Genomic DNA, 22,856 nt, shown 5'->3' with positions numbered 1-22,856 from the left:
CTGTATTCCCATCGTTAGTTGACCCTGATCCTTGTTTAACGATATCAATAAGCAATCCTAATTCTTTTCTAAATTCTTGCTGTATCCTTCTTTTATTCTCTTCTCGTTGCTTTTTTAAGACAGGATCACGTACACTCCATTTTTTAAATGGCAAATTGTACGAAATATGGAGTAAAAATTCCATGCAGCGAATTCTTGCGTGAAGACTTGATATCCCATAATTATACGCATCAATATCAACATTTTTATCCAGTATTTTATTGATGTTGTTCATCTCGGAAGGTTTTGCCCCACAGATGTAACATGAAGAGCAAGATAATGCTGATTTTGATAAAGCTGTACATACTTTACCATCAATCATGGTGAACAACATTTCATAATTTATTGTAATATTTCCACACTTTGTAGGTAACAAATTCACAATTTCATTTTGCATTCTTTCATATTCTGTTTTCGTAATTTCTGCATCGTCATGAACGAATTCAAATTTTATTGGTCGGCAATAACGAGTTGAAGATGGATTTGGATTTGACCAAATAATGTCACAGTCACTTATTAATTTAATGGGAACAAAACTAGTCATAACTATGGAGTTGTCTGATGCGTTTTTATTTTGAAATTTTTGCTTATAAGTACTTTGACTAGAAGCTCCATCAAAGCCCCACTTGTAAATTAATTTTAAATTTTGATCGTTATCCAAATTTTGTTCGCAGACACTAAGTAATCTTGTACTCGTAAGATCTAAAATTGTTTGTACTTCAATTGAAGCAAGTGTATCAGTTATTGTTATTTTATTTTTTGGCGGATAACATTCCGACTTTGCTTGTTGTATATTATAATATGATACATATTGATTTGTACCACTTTCAACGCAAGTTTCTCTTAAATGTATATATTGCAACTTAGACAGGTTTAAAGTAAGAAGTAAAGATAAACATTTCTCTTTCGAATATAAAGGGATTTCTATTTTATTTTTACAAAAATCTCTTACTCTCTTAGCCTCATTTGGATTTTTTATAAGATAATCCAATATCTTTGCCATGTCTGTTGACCCATTGCTTAATAATTTTTTTGTGTGGCATAAAGGAGAACTTCCGTTGGATTGGACTCCCGCAGATTCTCAGTTCGTCTTCGTTTGTGTCTTTCAGTAATTTCAGAAAACGATTTAGATGGTGCTACATTAGGGCATGCAGATTTATGGAAATTTCCAGAATTTATACTGTTTGGAATTTGAAATTCTTTATTGAGCCACATATTATTATATTTTGTAAAATGTTGTAACGTTCTACTTGATTTCTTCCATCGTGTAGAAACGTTAGCACAAAATGATCGTAAATATTTTTTTATTTTTTCGGAATTTCCAGATTCTAAAGAATTAATATTTAATCTTTCTACAACAAAATCAAACAATTGTTCTTTATAAGTTATAGTAGAATCTAAATTTTTTAAGAAAAAAAATAAATCTTTATTTATTAATGTTGCCATATTAATCAGAGAAATCTAGCAGTTAATCGTCTTTTCATGGTATATTGTTGGATGAGCTATTCGAAAAAGACAGCGTGGAAAAAAAGGAACTGATAAAACTCGTTTCGGAGGGAATGGAAAATGGCGCGGTACGTCCGCTCCAATCAAACATTTTTACAGAACAACAGCTTGAATCGGGATTCAGATTCATGGCGACAGGCAAACACATCGGTAAAGTGCTACTAAAAAACACTTTACCGATGTGTTTGCCTGTCGCCATGAATCAAAAAAGCAGATGAAGAACCAAAGAAACGTGCGTCACCAACGCCAAAGACAGTAGCCGCGATTCCCCGTACTTACATGAATCCGGAGAAATCATACATCTTGGTTGGCGGTCTCGGTGGGTTCGGTCTGGAGTTGGCCGACTGGATGATCAGCCGCGGCGCCAAATTTATCGTTCTCGTATCACGCTCAGGCATACGTACCGGTTATCAAGCACTGTGTGTACGTCGCTGGCGCGAAAGTGGCATACAAATTGTTGTTTGCACAGAGAATATTACGACGTTAATGGGTGCTAAAAGTTTAATTCAAAAAAGCAACCGCATCGCTCCGGTAGGCGGTATATTCAATTTAGCAGCCGTCCTTCGTGATGCTCTCATCGAAAATTTGGAAGAAGCCGATTTCAAGACGGCTCTTTCACCGAAAATCGATATTACAAAAAATTTAGACGCGGTATCGAGAAAACTCTGCCCATCGCTCGATTACTTTGTGGTATTTTCGTCTGTATCAAGCGGTCGTGGGTCAAACAAACTACGGTTTCGCAAACTCAGCCATGGAAAGAATGATGGAAGAGAGGCAGACTAATGGTTTACCTGGTCTTGCCATTCAATGGGGTGCCATCGCAGACGTTGGCTTAATCATGGGTAATATTATATTAATATATGAAATGTTCCAAAAAAATAGAAATCTTTTTTTTAATCAAATTCTTGAATGAATCGTCTCTCCAAACTTTTTCCGATTTGCCTTTTCTTTACCTTTGTAAACTCAATCTTTATTTTATGTCCTTTTAAAAAGTATAATTTATAAAATAATAATGAAACAATACGTAATGCATATTTTATATAACATTGTTGTCTACAGAATTTATTAATTTCATATATACACAGTTTTTCTTATGACATTTTTCATTTTCAGAAATGATGGGTGGTAACGACGCCGAGGTGGGCGGTACTATACCACAACAGATATCAAGTTGTCTCGCAACGATGGATATATTCCTTCAACAATTACATCCGGTGTTGGCTTCTTCGGTGTTAGCTGAAAAATATAAATCCGACGATGGCAACAAGGCCAATCTTGTCACAACTGTTGCCAATATCTTAGGCATTAAAGATGTTGATTCGATTAATCCCAATAATACCTTGGCCGACTTGGGTATGGATTCGTTAATGGGCACGGAGATAAAACAGACTCTTGAAAGAAATTACGATATCATATTATCGGCACAAAAGGTTCGTGCCTTAACTATTGGTACATTGCAAGAATTATCAAGAAGATAATTCTTGCAATGTACCGATAGTTAATAAAGGTGATATTACTAACTCTTATTCGATCATAACTGTGTTATATGACCGAAAGTAACGGCGCGCAGTTTGGTTGAGTCTGAGAAAGTATATAAAATCACACGTATATATAAAGCACTAAGATCTAGCTATGACCAAATAGGCCTTCTTATTTGAAATTGTATGTTATATGTATCGGTCGAATATCTCTCTAGTTTATAATTTCTTTATTATTGTAATCGGTGGGTAGTTCGTATCAAATATTAGTTACATATAGATAGTTAGTAAAAGATAGTTAGTACATCTATTACTATCAATTTGATGTACTAACTTCTAAAATAGTATAGAAATGTTATAATACATTACATTATTAATAAAAAATGTTAACGCATTATTTTAATGTTTACACATTATTTTCCCGACATTTTCTTTATATCAACTTTTGTAAATATTATATAACGGCAATATACAATTTCGATATTGACATATTACTTTTTTCGATTTCAATACGGATGTAAAAAAATTTATTGGAAATGTACTGGTTCAGTACTGATATTCAATATATTTCTTTAACCAACGTTTGTATAAGTTCAGTGTTATAAATATAACGGCAATGTACAGTTTTGATACTGATACCCGACATATTACTTTTGCCGATTTCAATACGGATAAAATAACAAAAATCTATGGAAAATGTACTAGTTCAGTATTAATATTCGACATATTTCTTTTGTCAATTTTTGTATGATATCCCAGATAGCACAGGACGTCCTTGGGACGTCCATTTTAGTTCCATATGTCCACGGACCAAAAACGGATATCCATCGGATTTAGAGGCGCGGTCGCGACTCGCGCCTGTGTAGGAGAAGCGAGTCGCAAACCGACCCTCTTTTACGCGAGTCAGCGAGTTCCAAGCATGCGAGATTATCAGATCTCAGTAACGGCTGAACCGATCAAGTTCTGAGTAGTCTCAAACGATAGTTTGGCCCCGACTTGTATAAAAAAGGTTTTTATTTTTCCTCCCCGTGCCCTACGAACGGAGATATCGCAACGCAGTCCAAATCTCAATTTTTACATTTAAGAAACGTCATCGTCGCCAAGATTTTCTTGTCCAGTACATATTTTCGACACAGAGAGGCGTTCGCTATTATATTATATTAGCTATATTCAATCAATCATGTCATGCACCTTCATTTAATCTGAATAGTAGTTGTCACCTAACGCAACTGACCATTCCGTCACGGCAATTCTGGTGCGAACAATCCTTTAATCCGTTTTCCGCCCGGTTAAGAATAACTTTGAAATAATTGCTGTACTACTTTTAACAAATAAAATGCAAGTGATAGTATCTTTATTTTTTAAATAAAATCCAAGTGGTATCTTTAATTCCTTTCTAAATAAAATTCGAGTGATACTATCTGTGTATTTCTATTGAAAAATTTTTTTGTTTTAACCTAAGTAGATGTACTTAATTTTAAAAAGTTTCAAAGGAATATATAACATTTAATCTTAAAGAATTAAGGAAAAAACAGAAATGAGAAAGTTTTATTAAAATATAAAATTTTTTAACTACAAAAAATTGCCGCTGCTAGATAAAAAAAGCAATGAAAAGAATTGACATAAGAAAGAATGCGATAAATGTAACACTTGTAAGATACGCGTTATAAAATAAAGTAATTACGCGAAGTAAGTTAATGAGTAAATTTCTTCAACACTTGTTTCTTTTACAAGTAACATTGTAAATTATTATCTTTTACAAGTAACATTGTAAATCATTATAATTTTTACAAGTAACATTGTAAATTATTATAATTATCTAAGTTACCATAACTATTATAATAAATATTTTACAACATTTTATTTAGATATTTAAACATCTAGCAGCGGCAATTTTTTGTAGTTAAAAAATTTTATATTTTAATAAAACTTTCTCATTTCTGTTTTTTCCTTAATTCTTTAAGATTAAATGTTATATATTCCTTTGAAACTTTTTAAAATTAAGTACATCTACTTAGGTTAAAACAGAAAAATTTTTCAATAGAAATACACAGATAGTATCACTCGAATTTTATTTAGAAAGGAATTAAAGATACCACTTGGATTTTATTTAAAAAATAAAGATACTATCACTTGCATTTTATTTGTTAAAAGTAGTACAGCAATTATTTCAAAGAGCAACATATTCTCTTTATAAATGGCGCAATTTAAAGATTTCATACATTTTTTGGGAAGAATACATTTAGGTTGGATTAAATAAATAAAAAATATTTATTTTTAAGTAAATACTACTTGGGTTAGAAATAGGAAGATTTTTCAATGAAAATGCAGAAATACAATCACTTAGGTTTTGTATAGAAATTAAAGAGAGTACCACATGGGTTAGCATAGAAAAATTTCTTTGTTAAAATACAGAAATAGTATCACTTGTGTTTTTAGGTAAAATTAAAGATAAGGTGCGCGCACACACATAAATACCGCCTTTTTTTACCTTTCTTTGAAAAGGTAATTTTGTACTGATATCACGCGTTTTGTAGTGTTAAGCAATAATATACTTTTGTAGACTTAAAGTTAAACGTAATTACCACATAGGTTAGCATAGAAAAATTTTTCTGTTAAAATACACAAATAGTACCACTTGGGTAAATACTACTTGGGTTAGGAATAGGAAGATTTTTCAATGAAAATGCAGAAATAGAATCACTTAGGTTTTGTATAGAATTAAAGAGAGTACCACATGGGTTAGCATAGAAAAATTTCTCTGTTAAAATGCAGAAATAGTACCATACGATATACATGCATCACATCACATGAGATGCGCATGACGTGCATAATGCATTATATATCCTCGTTTAACGTTAGTTAGTTGAAAAACAACAAGGATAAATGATGTATCGCATGTTATGTTATGCGTGAATCGCATGTTATGTTATGCATGAAAAGGAACGCACCCATAATCACATAAAACGGCTATAATGAGCACCACTCCGTGCCGAAAACGTATACAAGTTTCTCTTAGCGACGATCGGCAAAAAGAATGTCGTCTGTCCCGCAAACCGAGATATATTGCCGATTCAGTTCAGGTTACGGGTTAGGAAAGCCATGATATCACGACAATCATTGTCGCGACACTCGCGGCCATCGTGATGCATCACATGGTTGCATGCGGGCTGATATAGTGTAGAGTCCCTAGAAGTAGAGAGTCTGGACATCTGCCCCTAAAATGTCGGTGATGAATATGTCAGTGTATGTACATATATGTATACATATGTATACCTTATGTGTGTGTATGTTTATCATTGTGTGCACATAAACGTGTTGTATGCTGTTATCGCTTTGGCTAAAGAGGATTAAATAAGGATCCGTATTGGTGCTGCCATTTTAGGTGCAGTCCAATCACGTGGAACCCCGAAATGTCCAGACTCTCCACTTCTAGGGACTCTAATATAGTGTAGTAACGAGCGCCACTCGTTACTCGTGTCGAAAAAATGTACTGGACAAGATTCGCTTGGCGACGATAATAATAATGACGTATCTTAAATGTAAATCGTCGAGATTTGGACTTTGCGTCGCGATATCTCCGCTCGTAGGGCACGGAGAGAAAAAATAAAAACACTTTTATTATGCAATTTTCCCCAAGCTATCGATTGAGACTACTCGGAACTTGATCGGTTCAGCCGTTACTGAGATCTGATAATCTCATTATGCTTGAACTCGCTGACTCGCGTAAAAGAGGCGCTGGTCTTTCTCGCTGACGCTGATGATGACGCTAACGCTGATGATGAAAAAAAAAAAAAAAAAATACCGCGAGACGCGACCGCGCCTCCTGATAAAAGTAAAAACGTGATGTCAATCAAATTGCGCAAGTTGTCGTAGCACAAATGACTTAATTAATTTAATTAATTTTTAATAATTTAATTTTTAACTTTAACTAGTTATTTTTTAAACACATTAACTTTAATTCATTAACTTTTTTCCAAATTAAAAATTTATCTATGTATAAGAAAAAATTATGAGAGAAAAATATATTCCCGTATAAGACATAAGATTTCTTTGTTTATATTATACAAACTTATTTTACAAATAAAATATTAAGTTTGCTTGTTGATTTCATATTATAATCGTTTTGAGTAATGTAACTTTAAAAAATTACGATTTTGTAATTTAATATGAATAATGTTTTTCAAAATTAATTTCTAATTTAACTCAAGTTAATTTACGTTTAACGTAATTTTTAACTAGTTAGTTTTTTGTTCATGTAATTTTTAACGTTAAATTAATTTTATAAATCATTAACTTTAACTTAATTTAGTTAAAAAAATGTATTAACTTAAATCCAACTCTGCATTTTACATACTGGAAAATACGACTAAAAGGTTAATATTGATTATACAACTATTTGCAGCATTTATAACGTCTATACGTCTCCGTACAAATTAGTCGTTATATGATATTTGTTTTAAAATTTTATAACGACTGTACAAGTAATTACATGTCAGTTGTTTCACGATAATGTTTAATATAAATTTTTTTGTTTACAATGTTTTGATACATATTTTTGTGATTCCGTATACATTAATCTCCCTAAAGTCTGTGCTGTAAATCGTAGATGTGCTGAGTGATAATGAATGAAAATTTTTTACCGTTTCTCGCGCGAGCTTAATTTATAAGACCGGCTGTTAGAACCATATGTATAATTCTACTGCAATAGATATACGGGCAATTGGTGTAAGTATATGAAAACAATAAAAACATGCATGTAAAGCGAAATACGAGGTGTGTTCAAAAAGTATCGCGAATTTTGAATTTTCGCGGGTTACGTATATTCGAATTTCGATCTTTTTGTGGCGTTATGTTGGTACTCATGTCTCTCACTTATGCCGACAAGCTCGGCCATTTTGAATGTTCACTTAATTGTTGACAGCTGCTTTGCTTGCACGTGTTTTGGATCGTCTTCGATTTTTACCTATTCAAAAAAATGGATCAAAGAACCTGTATCAAATTTTGTGTGAAAAACGAAATTAAGTGCGCGGATGCATTCCGAATGTTGACTGTGGCATACGGAGAAGCTACCTTGGACCGAAGCAACGTTTATCGGTGGTACAAAATGTTCTCAGAAGGCCGAGAAGATGTGAACGACGAAGAGCGTGCCGGACGCCCGAGCACTTCAACAACAGACGAAAAAATTAATGAAGTGGAGAAAATGGTATTGGCCAATCGTCGAATCACCGTTAGAGAAGTTGCTGAGGACCTGAACATATCGATTGGCTCGTGCCATTCGATTTTTATCAATGATTTGGGCATGAGACGGGTCGCCGCGAAATTCGTACCAAAATTGCTCAATTGCGACCAAAAACAGCATCGCATGAACATTGCTAATGAGATGTTGGACTCTGTCCGCGACGACCCAAATTTGCTCCAGAGGGTCATAACTGGTGACGAATCGTGGGTTTATGGTTATGACGTGGAAACCAAAGCTCAATCATCTCAATGGAAGCTGCCGCACGAACCAAGACCGAAAAAAGCGCGCCAAGTTCGGTCGAATGTGAAAGTTTTGCTGACAGTTTTCTTCGATTGCAGGGGCGTGGTGCATCATGAGTTCTTGCCACAGGGTAGAACGGTCAATAAGGAATATTACCTGCAAGTTATGCGCAATTTGCGCGAAGCAATCCGCCAGAAACGCCCGGATTTGTGGAAGAACAAAAATTGGCTTTTGCACCACGATAACGCCCCTGCTCACACATCGTTGCTTGTGCGCGACTTTTTGGCCAAAAACAACACACTAATGATGCCGCAGCCACCGTATTCCCCAGATCTGGCCCCCTGTGACTTTTTCTTGTTCCTTAAACTGAAGAGGCCCATGAAAGGACGACGTTACGCTACGCTTAACGAGATAAAGACGGCATCGAAGGAGGAGCTGAACAAGATAAAAAAAAATGATTTTTTGAAGTGCTTCGAAGATTGGAAAAACCGTTGGCACAAGTGTATAATATCTCATGGGGATTACTTTGAAGGGGACAAAATAGATATTCATGAATAAATAAATAATTTTTGAAAAAACACAAAATTCGCGATACTTTTTGAACACACCTCGTATTTCTTGAGCCATTACAATAAATTAATACAACCTTGTCTTAATACTCTCTAATATCGATACGCCTACACATTTTAGTTGGTTGAAACACCCTCATATATGTTCAACCAAACACATTCTGATTTCTTCCAAAAGAATTTTCTTTTCCATATCACGAAATTTTCCGTCTTAAATGTAATATAATACTTTTTTTATCATTAACCTTATACAATACATCAACTAACATGTTTTTATTATCATTTTAGAAATCCCAAACAGTTTATTTTTAGCTGGACCCTTTTTACGTGAAATGCCCCACATGCACATGCATGCATGCATGCGTACGCGCACTTAAGCACACAAATATATTTAATGATACGTTTATCAAAAATATGCTATAAATACAGTTTCCAAAGTTTTTGCTATAAAATCGCACTTTTAAGTGACTGCAACAATCTGTGCTCTGGCCATAAGTCAAGAATGCCCAACTTTTTTACATCTGTGAACTACTTTTTTTAGAAGAGCATTTTGCAATATACCTATGTATGTGTAAGGTGTAAGAGAAAAAATACAAAATTAAAATATGATTTTACCATTTATTTACCATTAATAGAAATAGGTGCTAAAACTATGAACAAATTAATAAGAAAAAGATTAATATAAAAGTTGTAAATTTTATAATAGAATTCAAATAAAATAAAAATCAAAATATGAACATATAATAAAATTTAAAAAAAGTAAAAAATAATGCAAATAATGAGATCTTTGACATTGCGTTGACTATTCTAATAGTTCTTGCAGTGCTATAATTTTTTATTTGATTGAGATCAACTAAAATAATGATTTTAAATAGACGTAATTAAAGAAGAAGAAAAGATCTACCAAAAAAACATTGTAATCGACTGATTGGAGTTAACCCCTGCTATAGGTTAACCAAACATTGTAAATCAAAAACATTGTAAACAACTACAGCAATGTGCGCCGTAGTAGGAGGGAAGTGAGTGACGTTAGTGATATCACAGACGGCTTCCCGTGATGATACAGGCTTATTTTAGTCTCTTATGTAAAGTAAATATATGATATGTTTATCATCATCTTTACGCAATTGAGATATGACATTGACTTTATATGAAGTAAAAACGAAATTTCGACAAAAAAAAACGTACTACGTATTTTTTAATCAATGAAATTGACGAGGGAGGATTTTATCTTCGAACGACAATTTACAATCGTTTATTTATCATCATGTTTATGGAGTTTAAAATGACCTTTACCACGAAGCTTGAATAAAGTTGTAAGAAGATAAACATGTTTTGCGAATTGCAAATTAAAAGTTTGTTTAATGTCGGCCTTCACTCTTCAATGGAAGTGTATAAAAAACAAACTATTGGGAAAAATTATTAAACAAATCGATGATTAAAGCAACATCTCCTCAGGACATAAATCTAGTTGAAATAAACCGATTTTCCGCTGGTTAGCTTGCCGACACGGGCTCTTCAAGTTTGAGTACTAAATTTTAACAAAGCAACAAAGTATGAATTTGTTTCAATGGTAAAAATAATGGTTAACAATAAAATATTATAACGAGTTGTATATAATTGAAATCACACAGAGATGTACTGACAACTAGCATGAAACGCGAATTATCTATGCGGATAGAAATATTAACAATAGTATATCCAGCGTAAACGAGATACGCGGTGCTTGACGATACATAGAGAAAAAGGTTTCTTTAGATTCAGTATTTTTATTTATTTATCTGAAATTTGTTTCATTAAAATAACATATACTTATACGAAACATTTGTTTGTGTAATAAAAATTTTATTGTTTTGTTAAAAAAATTTCTATTATTTGACAGAAATAACACTATTATTTAAAGTAATATCTTTCAACCAAATAATATATTATTCGATTACAATAACTATACGAAAACAATTAAAGAAATAATTTATTTATATGAAAATGGCAAAATATATTACTTAGTCAAAAATATTATATCTTTTGTTTCAAACGATTTATTCAAATGATTTATTTAAGACGAGAATATATATTGATCCAAATTCAAATAATCGTATTAATTGATTCACACATTGATTTGTTTGGACCATTCCAAATAACAAATTTGTTTGGATACAATAATATTTATTAAGTTTGAAGAAATCATTTACTCTGTGCGAACCGGGTGGCATACGCGGGCCACGCGGTTGCGTGATTTCTGGAACGCGCGCGAAAACGAGCATGTTTATTGGGCGATACGCAAATTAACATGGATGTGGGATTGATAAGTCAACATCAATGTCGCTAACGCGATAATTGCGATAAGATACCTGTTTTATAAATAGGACCGGAGAGTAGAATTGCAACAGCCAAATACGCTTGGCCTGACTCAGCGATTGAATTTTTTATGCAAAGCTATGCTACTTAAAATTAATCGATAAAAATAATGCGTTTTAAATGACTGTGAGAATTTTTATAGAACATAAAACCTCTGAAACATTCTCACAATGTAAGTATTAAAATTTGTTGAAAAATTAAAATGTTTAGTTTAATATGTTTAACTAAATATTGGTTTAATTAATTATTGATTGACAAATATTAATGGCTAACGTGAATAAGCTATACATTATTTTGTGTAACTAAATAATTGTTAAATCAATCATTGATGGAAAAAAATAATTTTTTTAAATTATTATCAGTTTACTTTTTTTTTAAATAACTCAGTAAATATAAACGGGATACATTTTTTATCAACACCAGTTTGTTAGTCATAAAGTTCTAGCAATTATCCTATAGATGTTTTTCGAATATATGTAATTTATAATTTAGTGAAAAGAGAAAAACATTTGTGAGATAGAAGTGCAGTCGTAAAATATTAATAACTACTGTCATAAAAATTACAATTAATGATTTTTCTCGCAGATGTTATAGAATAATAAGTATCACAAAACACAATAAACATTTTATAAAGTGTATTTTATTTGGAAAAAATCTATTGACAATAATTTCCTTATCCAGTGAGCATTATGCAAGGTTGTAAAACCACAACAGTAGTATTATATACTTGTAACGTAACTGGTTTACCATCTTACCACCTCTCTCACTACATGATACTTTATATGTCGAATTCATATACGCATTACGGCATACAGTAGCCAAAAAAGTAAATATGTCTTTTTTCGTTTCTTTAACCTTTAAACACACCGATCCGTTAACACATTTGCCGGTTTGGGAGACTTTTTCAACTTTGAGATGCTATAACTTTGGTTCCAATGAATATTTTTCAATAATCTTTTTTCAAATAATAGTTTAGAATCTCGAAAATGTGACTGCACAATCGGTATTTCTAGAAAATAATTTATTGTAGAGGAAAAACCATTAAGAGAAAATAGAAAATTGTTCAAAAATCCAATTTGTAGGTGTTTGAGATTGCACGAAAGTTTATGCACTCGAATCTGCCTGCTGGCTCCGCTCAGAGAGAGAGCGCGATTGAAATATTTTATATTTTATTTTTTAAGTAACTCAGACACTTTCCAATCATTTTATGTACAAAAATACAAACATTGTATACAATTCTTTCTTTAACCGACATAAATTGCAATACCTCCAATATGTCTTTAATTTTTACTCTAATATTGCATTGTTATATAATTCTCATATCCTTATTTTGCAACTTTTATAAGCATTGTATTTTAGTATCATTAAGACATAATTAGATAGACAAGTAATACTCAAATAATGGAGCAACTACGCACTTCCTATATGATATCAAATTCGCGCTAATTAGAGAGAGAGAAAAAGATAACATAAAAAGAGATAATGTTGTCCTTGCCAATTTAATACGTTTAAAAGGCAATAATACATCACAAAGCGCAACGAAACAACGCAATTTTTAAAAGACATAGAATTTAATATGATTGAATTGAAAATAACGCTAAATAAAAGTTTAATAATAACGATTTCCAAATTTACAATAACTTTGGGTATTGACTCGCACGTATCGGCCAAATGAGGGACGTAAAGCGGGTATTTTAATATTTATAAGTTCTAATGTTGTAAAAGTTTCGATTTTTAATTATTTATAAAACGCTAAAGGTGGTTAAAAAAAAAACCGAAACGTATTCATATACAAATAGATGCATTATGGATTCACAAGATACATAATATTAAGTTGAAGGATATCATACGTGAGAAATATAATTTGCACACGTTTACCTGCGTTTGCCGTCCTTTTATTGGATGTATATATTTGTATTTTATAATGAATTTAATTTATGTTTTCATCAGAGCTTTAAAATTTTAATCTTATATACATAATTTCATATAAATTACAAAAATATTACTTTATTAACTCCTCAATACACATAGTCAAAATACGTAATGGTAACTAATAAATAGTTTCTTCGACCTGTTGGAGCGCGGAGAGGAGAGATACGCGCGGGAGGTACCGCCGTGACGATTGACGTAAGTATGAGGATGTGCGATCGAGGGGTCAAAGGGAGTATTTTCCTGTTCCTGCCCCGCTCGCGGGGAACACTTTCTAAACTACCGCCGGTATCCCGAAGTAGAGAGCGGGAGATATTGAGAGTGTAGAGTAGAGATAATAGCGAGAATTTGGTGCAAACTTCCTCTATGTCAAATTCTCACAGGGGACCAGTGGCTACGAGCGGAAGCAGGAGAAAATAAATAGTTTGTTGACCGCGCGTGAAGGAATAGTTCTTCGGTTTCTTCCGCGCGTATCACCCCCCTCAATGCTGTAACAAGTCGTAGAAACTGTTTGTTAGCTATTCGCTACTCGCAATCTTCGCGTGACATCCGCTTACGAAGTTAACGCAGGGAAAGTATCGTGTACATGTTACGTAATTGTAAAATGACCTTCAACGTATACAGACGAAGTTTTTCGGCCATACTTTAATTGTTTCCCCCCCACTCAATTGAATCATTTTCAACATACAGATACCTATAAAAGATATCAAAAGTCGAAGGAGAGGTCAGAAATCTCTTCGTCTCTTTGGAGATAAGTTCTTCTTTTTGGCAGCAATTCACAGCAACGTGCAACGATGAGTTTAAAAAATCTTTTTATAATATTGTATAATAATAGCATCACAAATTGAGGAAAATTTTAAATAATTGCGCTAAGATGATACGTTAATATAAAACAGTTTGGTCGAAATAAAATCTCTAAGTTAGAGAGATATTCGACCGATACATGTGTCTAACATACAAATTCAAATAAGAAGGCTTATTCGGTCATAGCTAGATCTTAGTGCTTTTATATATACGTGTGATTTTATATACTTTCTCAGACTCAATCAAACTGCGCGCCGTTACTTTCGGTCATATAACACAGTTATGATCGAATAAGAGTTAGTAATAACACTTTTTATTAAATTAAAATTAATTTAATAATACTTGATGCTTACTAGCATCTATATTTTCCCTTCCCCCCCCCCTGAAAAACTGTAAAGAATTTATTGCAAAAAAATCTCTAAATAATATTTGTTAAACTTAGATAAATCTAAGTTTGAGATATATTTAAAAAATCGTTTTATCCTTTATTTAAAATGTTACCATGCTAAATGTGTAATATTTTATACAGCAATGTTTTTACATTATAATTTAGGAATAATTGTTTTCCCTACTCAATTGAATTATTTTTGACATACAGATACCTATAAAAGTACGTAATTTCGAGGCAAGGTACTAAACGTCGAAGGAGAGGTCAGCAAAAATTTCTTTGTCTCTTCGGAGATAGGCCCTTCATTTTGGCAGTGATTCACAGCAACGTGCAACGGTGAGTTCAATTTAAAGAAATTTTGTAAACATTTATTTTGATTAATTTTATTTCTAAGTGTTTTACACATAATGCAGATAAAAATATTTTTCTTAATAATAATATAAGAATTTTTTTCCAAATTTAATTTTGCAAATATATCACTAAGATGATTCCCCATATTGTTATAGTTTTATAACAAAATAGTAATTTAAAATTAATTAAACAAACAATTATCAATATTTTATGAAAGGTCAATAGATGCTTCTTAGCATATTATACATTATCAATTTAATGTGATATATAATCTTTCTGCTTTAATGGCTACGTTTTAAAACTAATAATGACAGCACCCTGTTCGAAGAACAAGAAAATGTATATAAAATCATATATAAATTATTATCTGATTACTAAGATCCGCTATGATTGTTCGTCTCTTCTCGATTTTAATTCTGCAATGGTACACACGAGCCTTTCATGTCTAATGATTCTTATTTTTCATATATCTGTACACCTGGTCTCTTATTCCTTTCTACATAACAAAATAATTTCGTAGAGACCTTAAAAAATACATGTGAATTTAAATAGAATTTTTCTAACATTTTAAGAGTTTCAAAATTAGGTTGGCCCTAATGACCCATGTCACGTATATCATGCTACTTTCAATTACTGAAAATATGTATATCACTGCAGGGTAATTATGTTATACACTTCACGGTTTTATGTATCTATATAAAATCTTATATATGTTTATAAGGTTGAAAAAATGAACGTACATAGTTGTGTACAATATTTAACATGCAGTAAACATATTGAAAATACAATCTACGGTAATTTGACAATTTTTTTTTTACAGTAAGGGAGAGGAGGGTAAATAATGACGGATTTTTTTCTCTTTCTCCTCCAAGCAGATTTTAAGTTTTTAAGATATAATTTTTTACTAAACAGATATTTTTCACCTTAAAATATATGAAAAAGTTCATTAAAGATTGCATAAGTCATGTATAAGAGTTAATTTTTCATAAAAATTCAAGTCTACATTTGTCACTATTTGCCCCTAATGTGGGGCAAATAGTGACACCTTAGGGGGCAAATGGTGACAATTACAAAAGATCATAGTTTTTAATACCTGTTCAGTCTTTGTTTTGACGTTTTGATTAAATAAAAACTTAAGTTCTTTGTTATATGCAAGAATTTTATATATTGATAATATTGATACATAATATGTGTAAATATATGTACCATTTGTCGATGCATTTAGTTTTTAACAAAGTTTTTACAGCTAAATTTATATATATTTTTTAAATTTTAGTAAAAAATTTAAATGTTTTAAAAGGATTATTAAATAAAAATAATTATACGTATTTATTGCATTTATTTCAAAATTAAAAACTAAAATAAACAAATCTTTGGCTGCTCTTTGTATAACTAAACTAATTTTATACTAAGATAAGAGAAACAAACATAAAATTATTTAGAAACTAAATTGCCTTTTAACAATAAATGTTCAATTTTAATCAATCCAACATTATAAGAAAATAACAGCCGTAGAGTACTAGTTTCTTATTAAAATTCTTATTAAAAATCTAATTTCTTATTAAAAATCACAATTATTCATTTAGTTCTTAGCTCAACAATAACTTCTTCACATAACATATCATTTTTCTTGCACAATAAACCTATTTTAGAACTTACAATAGATTATTTAATGTTTTATAAATCTAAAATTTTTTGTACTTTCTTCTCTTCATATATACTATTACTGTAAGTAATAATAGCATACAATGTGTTCTACCTTTTTGTTAATATAACACATTGTGTTTTATTGTTACTAGTTAAGTAATAGCAATAATATAAAAATGGAGCTTTTAACCATAATTATTAAACTTTAACATTCAATTATATAATTGTAGTTACAGATGCCAACTACTCTTTTGTCAGTGTAAAAGTATATTTTGTAAAAATAAGACAATATAATATTTGTTATGAAATATAAGCAAACAATACGTTGCATTTACATGTAAAAGAATATAGTATCATTTTTACCTTACTTAATAATCGGTAAGGCGCTCATCATAGGCAACTCACCAACTTGTAGATTATTAGTAAGATCACGGGCGGACTAAATCTTACAATTAGTTAAAATCATAGGGTTCCATCGAAACCTATCTAAAATAGAAATTTATTTTCTTGAAAGTTAATTTCTAGAATATGTATAATTCTTATCGCAATTTATTCCTCTCAGAATTATTCTCTTTAAATTTAATTTATTTAAAAATTATTTTTCTCGTAATTTAATTCCTTCAAACTTATTTCTCTAAAAATGTTCTCTTCTAATTTATTTTCTTAAAATTTAAAATCATAATTCAAAAATCTATTTCTAAATTCCAATTATTAAAATCTACAAGCCATCTTCCTGAATATCTACTTTCTTTAAATAAATTTGTGTTAAATTTAACACATTCTGCATGTCCCAAACGGTCCACCCAAATTTTTATGTTAATTTTACATAAGGCAAATATGTTAGTCAATCGCGTAAATATTTATTAATAAATTAACACAAAAAACGTAACACTATCACATAATTTTGCAAACATATTTAGTGTCACTTAGATACATTTATAATGTAAAATTTAAGTAAAATAGTATGATGTTTTTATATTTTATGAAAATAGTTGTTTTATATATTGATAAAATCAAAACGTAAAATTAACACAAATATCATGTAAAAATTTGACACAAAATAAAACATTTGATACAATTTAAAATTAAATTTTGTTAAATTAACGTATTTGTAATGTTAAATTTTAATGAAACAATATGTTACTGTTACATATTTTAAAAGTAATTATTCAATATATTGATAAAATTAAAATATAAAATTAAAGATACATAAATGTTAAGAATTATGTATCTATACATAGAAAAAATGTTAACATTATTTTCTTTTAATGTTAAATATTATTAATTAACTAAAGTATTATAAAATATTATTAAAAAACAACAAATTAATAAATAAAAAAAATTTTATTTGATATTTTTATTACATATTCATTAATATTACAGAAAACATTTAGTTATAATAATATTATCTTTCTCTGATATTTCATAAATTTCCCAACTTTTTGTGTATGGTAAATTGGCTACATTCATTAAAAACAAAATACATTTATTAGCAATAAGATATCTTAAATTTAATGGAGATGTACCTATAATATTCTAACTTTCACACAAAATAAATACTTTTGAATATACTGAAAACAAAATTTTTATTTGACTAAAGTTAGCTTTAACTCTCACAATAGCTTACAAAGTCTCACTTTATCCTTCATTAGCTCTCGGGAGCGTAATACAAGAATCGCATACGGGTACGACTGTGCGAACGATTATATCTGTTCATTATCAAGTGATCTACAGACAGACTGACTGTCTTATGAGACGGTAAAACGCTCGTTTTGGAGATTCCGGTATACTCCGATGGAATTCATAACAATCGATCACGTGATAGGTCAACACATCATCGCTGAGCAGATTCAAGAATCTCGCAAATACGAAGTACATAAATATGATCACATTTTCAACGAATATCTATATATTTTGTATACGTGCTCGAACAAAAACAATTAAATATTTCTTTTATGTACGTAACAAATATGGTTTAATTTACACACACTTATTTTATTTAAACAAATAATTTTTAATTAAATCTAACTTACTAATTATAAAACTTAAATTCTTCAACATTGTTGTTTTATCAAATTTACAACTATTTGATTAGTATAACAAAAACAATAATTAAATAAAACAGTTTCACAAAATTATATTGTTTCAAATTATACGATTTTGTTAATCATTAAACGCATATTTAACTTAACAGTATATAATTCAAATTAATCTAAAAATTGAAACAACTAAATAATTTTGTTGCTGAATTTAATGAAATGAATTATCAGTCTCTCTCTCTCTTTCTCTCTTGTTGTAGTAATAAAATTATAATTTTTTGGAATAAACGGCATCAATCGTACTTATGTGACATTGATTTAACATAAAGTTTATTGTGTTCATGCAGCTTCCTTATTTAAATAAAATAATTGTTTAGTATAGAATGAAATATTTAGTTGCAGCAATAAATAAACAAGATATATGAGATTGAAATGTTTAGTCAAAACAATTAATATTTATTCTATGCAACTAAACAATTATATGGATTAAACAAGGAAACTTTAACATAATAATATTTATATTAAATCAATTTCATATATGTGATTGGTTTAATATTGCTGCTTATTTTAATTGATTATAATTTGATTAGTAAAACAAGAACTTAGTTTATTTAATTAAACACGGCAACCAAATTATTTCATTGTTTCAAATTGCAGATATTAATTGGATTTACTACAATGTATTTGACTCAAATATTTTAATATTTGAACTATAGTTCAAAAAAGTTGTTAACTGAACTAAATGCGTTTAGTTGGTTATAAATTGCTTATAAGCAATTCTGTACACGACCGGTGAATAAAGTCGGTTCTGCCATTGTACTCCTGGTGCGCAGTTAATTCCAGTTACCCTCCTTTCCGTCGGTACTTCCGGCTCCTGACACACGAGGGATCGTGACGAGATATTTCCTTTCCTAGTATTTTCCGGCTCGCACGTTCTCCTCTCCTTTGCGAGGCGGGATTTTGAAATCCTTTCGGCCCGCTCTTACAGCTCTCAGAACTGCTTATAAGCAATTTATAACCAACTAAACGCATTTAGTTCAGTTAACAACTTTTTTTTCAGTGTAGACATAAATTTATACCAAGAATCTTTCAAAAGATAGGTACATGGTTAAATACGGTCCTTTGTACTTTGCTGGTAATTTTACGTTCGTTTTCGTTTTATACCGCGTGACTCTATAGGCAATAAGATTTAGCTGCAACCGAAGAAGGCTTTCTTACTATCATTGTGTTGTTATACTATTGGTCTAAAAACATATTTGTAATTTAAAATGAATTCAATTATGATAAAAGTTGCGTTAAGATTAAATTAAAGTTGAATTTAAAGTCGATTTTGAAAGGCATTATTCATATTAAATTAGAATGCCATAATTTTTTACAATTACTCTAAATAATAAAACAATTACAGTATGGCTCATCAAATAAATGTATTTGTAAATTAAGTTGATATAATATAACAGAAAAATACTGGTAACAACATTCAAAATAGAACATTTGTATAATTTGCTCGTTTATTTGATTTTCCTTTTTATTAAGCAGCCATACTGGATAAACGATGAGGAACATACAGAACGAAGCATTAACGAGCTACTTTCGACAAATTGTCAAAGATTTCGATGACGACGGGGACTAGATATTTCAAAAATGATACATGGTTCCATTGCGCCAAAAGGCATCTATCTCTGGCAGGTATATTACTTGTACAAGGAAAATTTAAATTTTTTCACGATAATCAATGAAGAACTGTAATCTAATCATCTTTTATTTAATGTTGAAATAAATATTGCGTCAAATATGCATTGATGATAAATGATATTTAGGCCAGTATTCGAGTTCGAGGACACAGTCGATCGAATCACTGGTGCGGCGCTGTTATTATATCACCTGTACACGTGTTAACAGCTGCCGCACATTGTCTTGAAGGTTACAACAAAGGTACTTATTTTGTGCGAGCGGGAGATTACAACACGGATGTAAGTAAATGGATATCATTACGAAAGCGAAGAATGCATTTATAAAAGGTGTGAGAATCAAATATCATGTGTAATTAAATCGAATTCGAATCACATCTTTATATGCTAATTTGAAGATATTATATATTTTCAATAATACGTTGTAAAATTTTTTCTTAAAAAGGGAGACAAAATTTATCTATACTGCTTTAAGGAAATGTCAATCATAAGCAAAATGCTGTGTTAAGTGTTAGAAAATTTATAATAAACAACAGACAAAGTGTACGCAGGTTTTATAAATTAACAAATACTTAAAAGGCGAGCGATTCGAAATCGAACCGTTCTCTGTTAGATTCGAAAACGAATTCAAATTGAATCAACTATAATTGATTTCGATTCGAATTCGAACAGTTCGCACACCTTTAACGATTTATTTGCTAAACAAACGACACTTTATCATGTTTGATGTTACCAGATAAACGAGGGAACGGAAGTGAAAGCCAACATCGAGGATTATTACGTGCACGTGGAATTTCGTAAAGGCCATAGAATGAACGATGACATCGCTTTGGTTCTACTTAAAGGCCTCGGCATTCCGCTTGACAAAGATATGATGCCAATTTGCTTGCCGCCTGAGAATGCCGAATATCCACCAGGATTGAATTGCACGATCAGCGGATTCGGCAGCATTGAAACGAGGAAGACGAGTAAGTGAAATTCTAAAGAGATTATATTTTAAACTGAATCTTGTAGCATGCATCAGATTCTTTTACAGCATAATCAAAAGATTTACGATACGGCTGGGTACTTTTGTTGGATCAATTAATTTGTTGAGCTAGTTATGTTTATGGTGAAGGTGCCATTAGTGATGGAATGATGTGCGCCGGATATCTTGATGAAAGTACCGATACCTGCGATGGCGATTCTGGGGGATCTCTGACACGTTATCACAACGGTAATATTAAAATAATCAGATTAATTACAATGAAAAATTCTATAACAACGAAATTTTTTAAAAATATGGAGTTAGAATTATAATAATATATCTACTATTAATATACGTGTAAGTAATAGCAAAATTTAGAAAGTATTATAAAATTTTCATATCTAGAAAAAGTGCTACTATTTATATTGTTTTACTTAAGAGAATTTAAGCTTGCGAACTCTAATTTTAAAATAAGAAATATTATATTTTCAGTTAAATTAATATTTGCATAATGCTGTTAAAATACTGTTAAAACTCATATTATTTTTTATATTAGGAGCTTTCACTTTATACGGGATAACTAGTTGGAGTCAACATTGCGGCAATGCGAATAGACCTGGAGTTTACGTCTGTGCAGCGCATTATCGTCGTTGGATCGATCAAAAAATTAGAGAATCGTTAGCAGGTAGATAGAATGTCGAAACTAAAATTTAAAGTTACACATAACCGTTTATATTGCTCTTATTATTTTTCCCAAAACGCAAAACAACATTAGTTGTAAATGACAAATATTCTATCGTCATTTGTAAATAAGATTCCTTTTTTGTCATATCCATTTTTTCGATCCTTTTATTAATTCATCCTTACACGCATTTCAATGTAAATACTTGCAAAATAAAACGTAAGTACATCTGTTACAAAATATAGAAATAACAATAAAATAGTCAAAGTAATTCTGTTAATATGCCGTTTATTTCATAAGACATCTTCATTTCTACAGTAATGGTAATTGCTGATTTTCTATGGCTTTTACATGATTGAGCCTATTTTTTATGTACAATAGTCCTAATATATATATTTGATCCAATTCGATCCACGGTGACAATTCAACTTGGCATTTATACAAATTAAATAGAAGATGTACATATACAATCGCAGAAAAAAATGTGTTTCCAATGTAAACTTAAGCTGTGAATAACATTATACTGTTACGACTGATCTATCATCAGAGTAGCTGATCAAACGAAAACTAAAATTGTTCGCTCATTAAATTACTTCTTGCAACATTGGTTTTCTTAAAAAGCACATAAACAGAAAAACGAAAAGGATACTGTAAATAATGTTATTCATATAATTGTGTACATATACTAAACATCTCGGCGAAGGTGTAATATTGTACTCTCTTCTGTAATAAAATTGATATATATTTATTTACAACGAAATTATTAAAATTTTTAATTCGTAATATATATGTGATTACAAGATTGAATTTATAACGTTTTTATTAGGTAAAATCGTACATTTCGCATATAATACCTTATCAGAGGTAGAAATATAAGACGTTAATGACGTACACTGCATGTAATAATACGATCAACGAATAACATGTAA

General features: G+C 30.6%; 3 protein-coding genes across 5 annotated transcripts in view; all 3 read left to right on the top strand.

The window, feature by feature from the left end:
- Positions 1-20,198, top strand: part of LOC120357071 (transmembrane protease serine 11B-like protein) — a 41,041-nt gene extending 20,843 nt beyond the window's left edge. For 2 of the 3 annotated variants that reach the window (XM_039446517.1, XM_039446520.1), the window contains one exon: positions 20,124-20,198. In XM_039446517.1, coding sequence (XP_039302451.1) covers positions 20,124-20,146 — 23 coding nt within the window. In that variant the 3' untranslated portion in view covers positions 20,147-20,198. The remainder of the gene's footprint in view (positions 1-20,123) is intronic. The other variant, XM_039446522.1, reaches the window with a different exon arrangement.
- On the top strand, positions 1,753-2,504 carry LOC105207148 (fatty acid synthase). Its single transcript, XM_039446560.1, has one exon. The coding sequence runs from the start codon at positions 1,825-1,827 to the stop codon at positions 2,326-2,328; it is 504 nt and encodes a 167-aa protein (XP_039302494.1). The 5' UTR covers positions 1,753-1,824; the 3' UTR covers positions 2,329-2,504.
- On the top strand, positions 20,171-22,198 carry LOC113002771 (transmembrane protease serine 11B-like protein). The gene is made up of 5 exons (XM_039446526.1): positions 20,171-20,276; positions 20,408-20,560; positions 21,015-21,246; positions 21,396-21,494; positions 21,802-22,198. The coding sequence occupies exons 1-5, from the start codon at positions 20,232-20,234 to the stop codon at positions 21,936-21,938; spliced, it is 666 nt and encodes a 221-aa protein (XP_039302460.1). The 5' UTR covers positions 20,171-20,231; the 3' UTR covers positions 21,939-22,198.
- Positions 22,199-22,856: the final 658 nt, after the last annotated feature.

The sequence above is a fragment of the Solenopsis invicta genome, chromosome 1 (assembly GCF_016802725.1).
Source record: "Solenopsis invicta isolate M01_SB chromosome 1, UNIL_Sinv_3.0, whole genome shotgun sequence".
Classification (NCBI taxonomy): domain Eukaryota; kingdom Metazoa; phylum Arthropoda; class Insecta; order Hymenoptera; family Formicidae; genus Solenopsis; species Solenopsis invicta.
This window is presented reverse-complemented; position numbering and strand designations above follow the sequence as displayed.

What these genes read in the sequence shown, in the direction of transcription:
- LOC105207148 (XM_039446560.1), top strand. Translation starts at nt 1,825, where the DNA reads ATGAATCCGGAGAAATCATACATCTTGGTTGGCGGTCTCGGTGGGTTC.
- LOC113002771 (XM_039446526.1), top strand. Translation starts at nt 20,232, where the DNA reads ATGATACATGGTTCCATTGCGCCAAAAGGCATCTATCTCTGGCAG. An exon ending in CATTGAAACGAGGAAGACGA is followed by an intron (nt 21,247 to 21,395) that starts GTAAGTGAAATT and finishes TTTATGGTGAAG; the next exon opens with GTGCCATTAGTGATGGAATG. An exon ending in TCTGACACGTTATCACAACG is followed by an intron (nt 21,495 to 21,801) that starts GTAATATTAAAA and finishes TTTTTATATTAG; the next exon opens with GAGCTTTCACTTTATACGGG.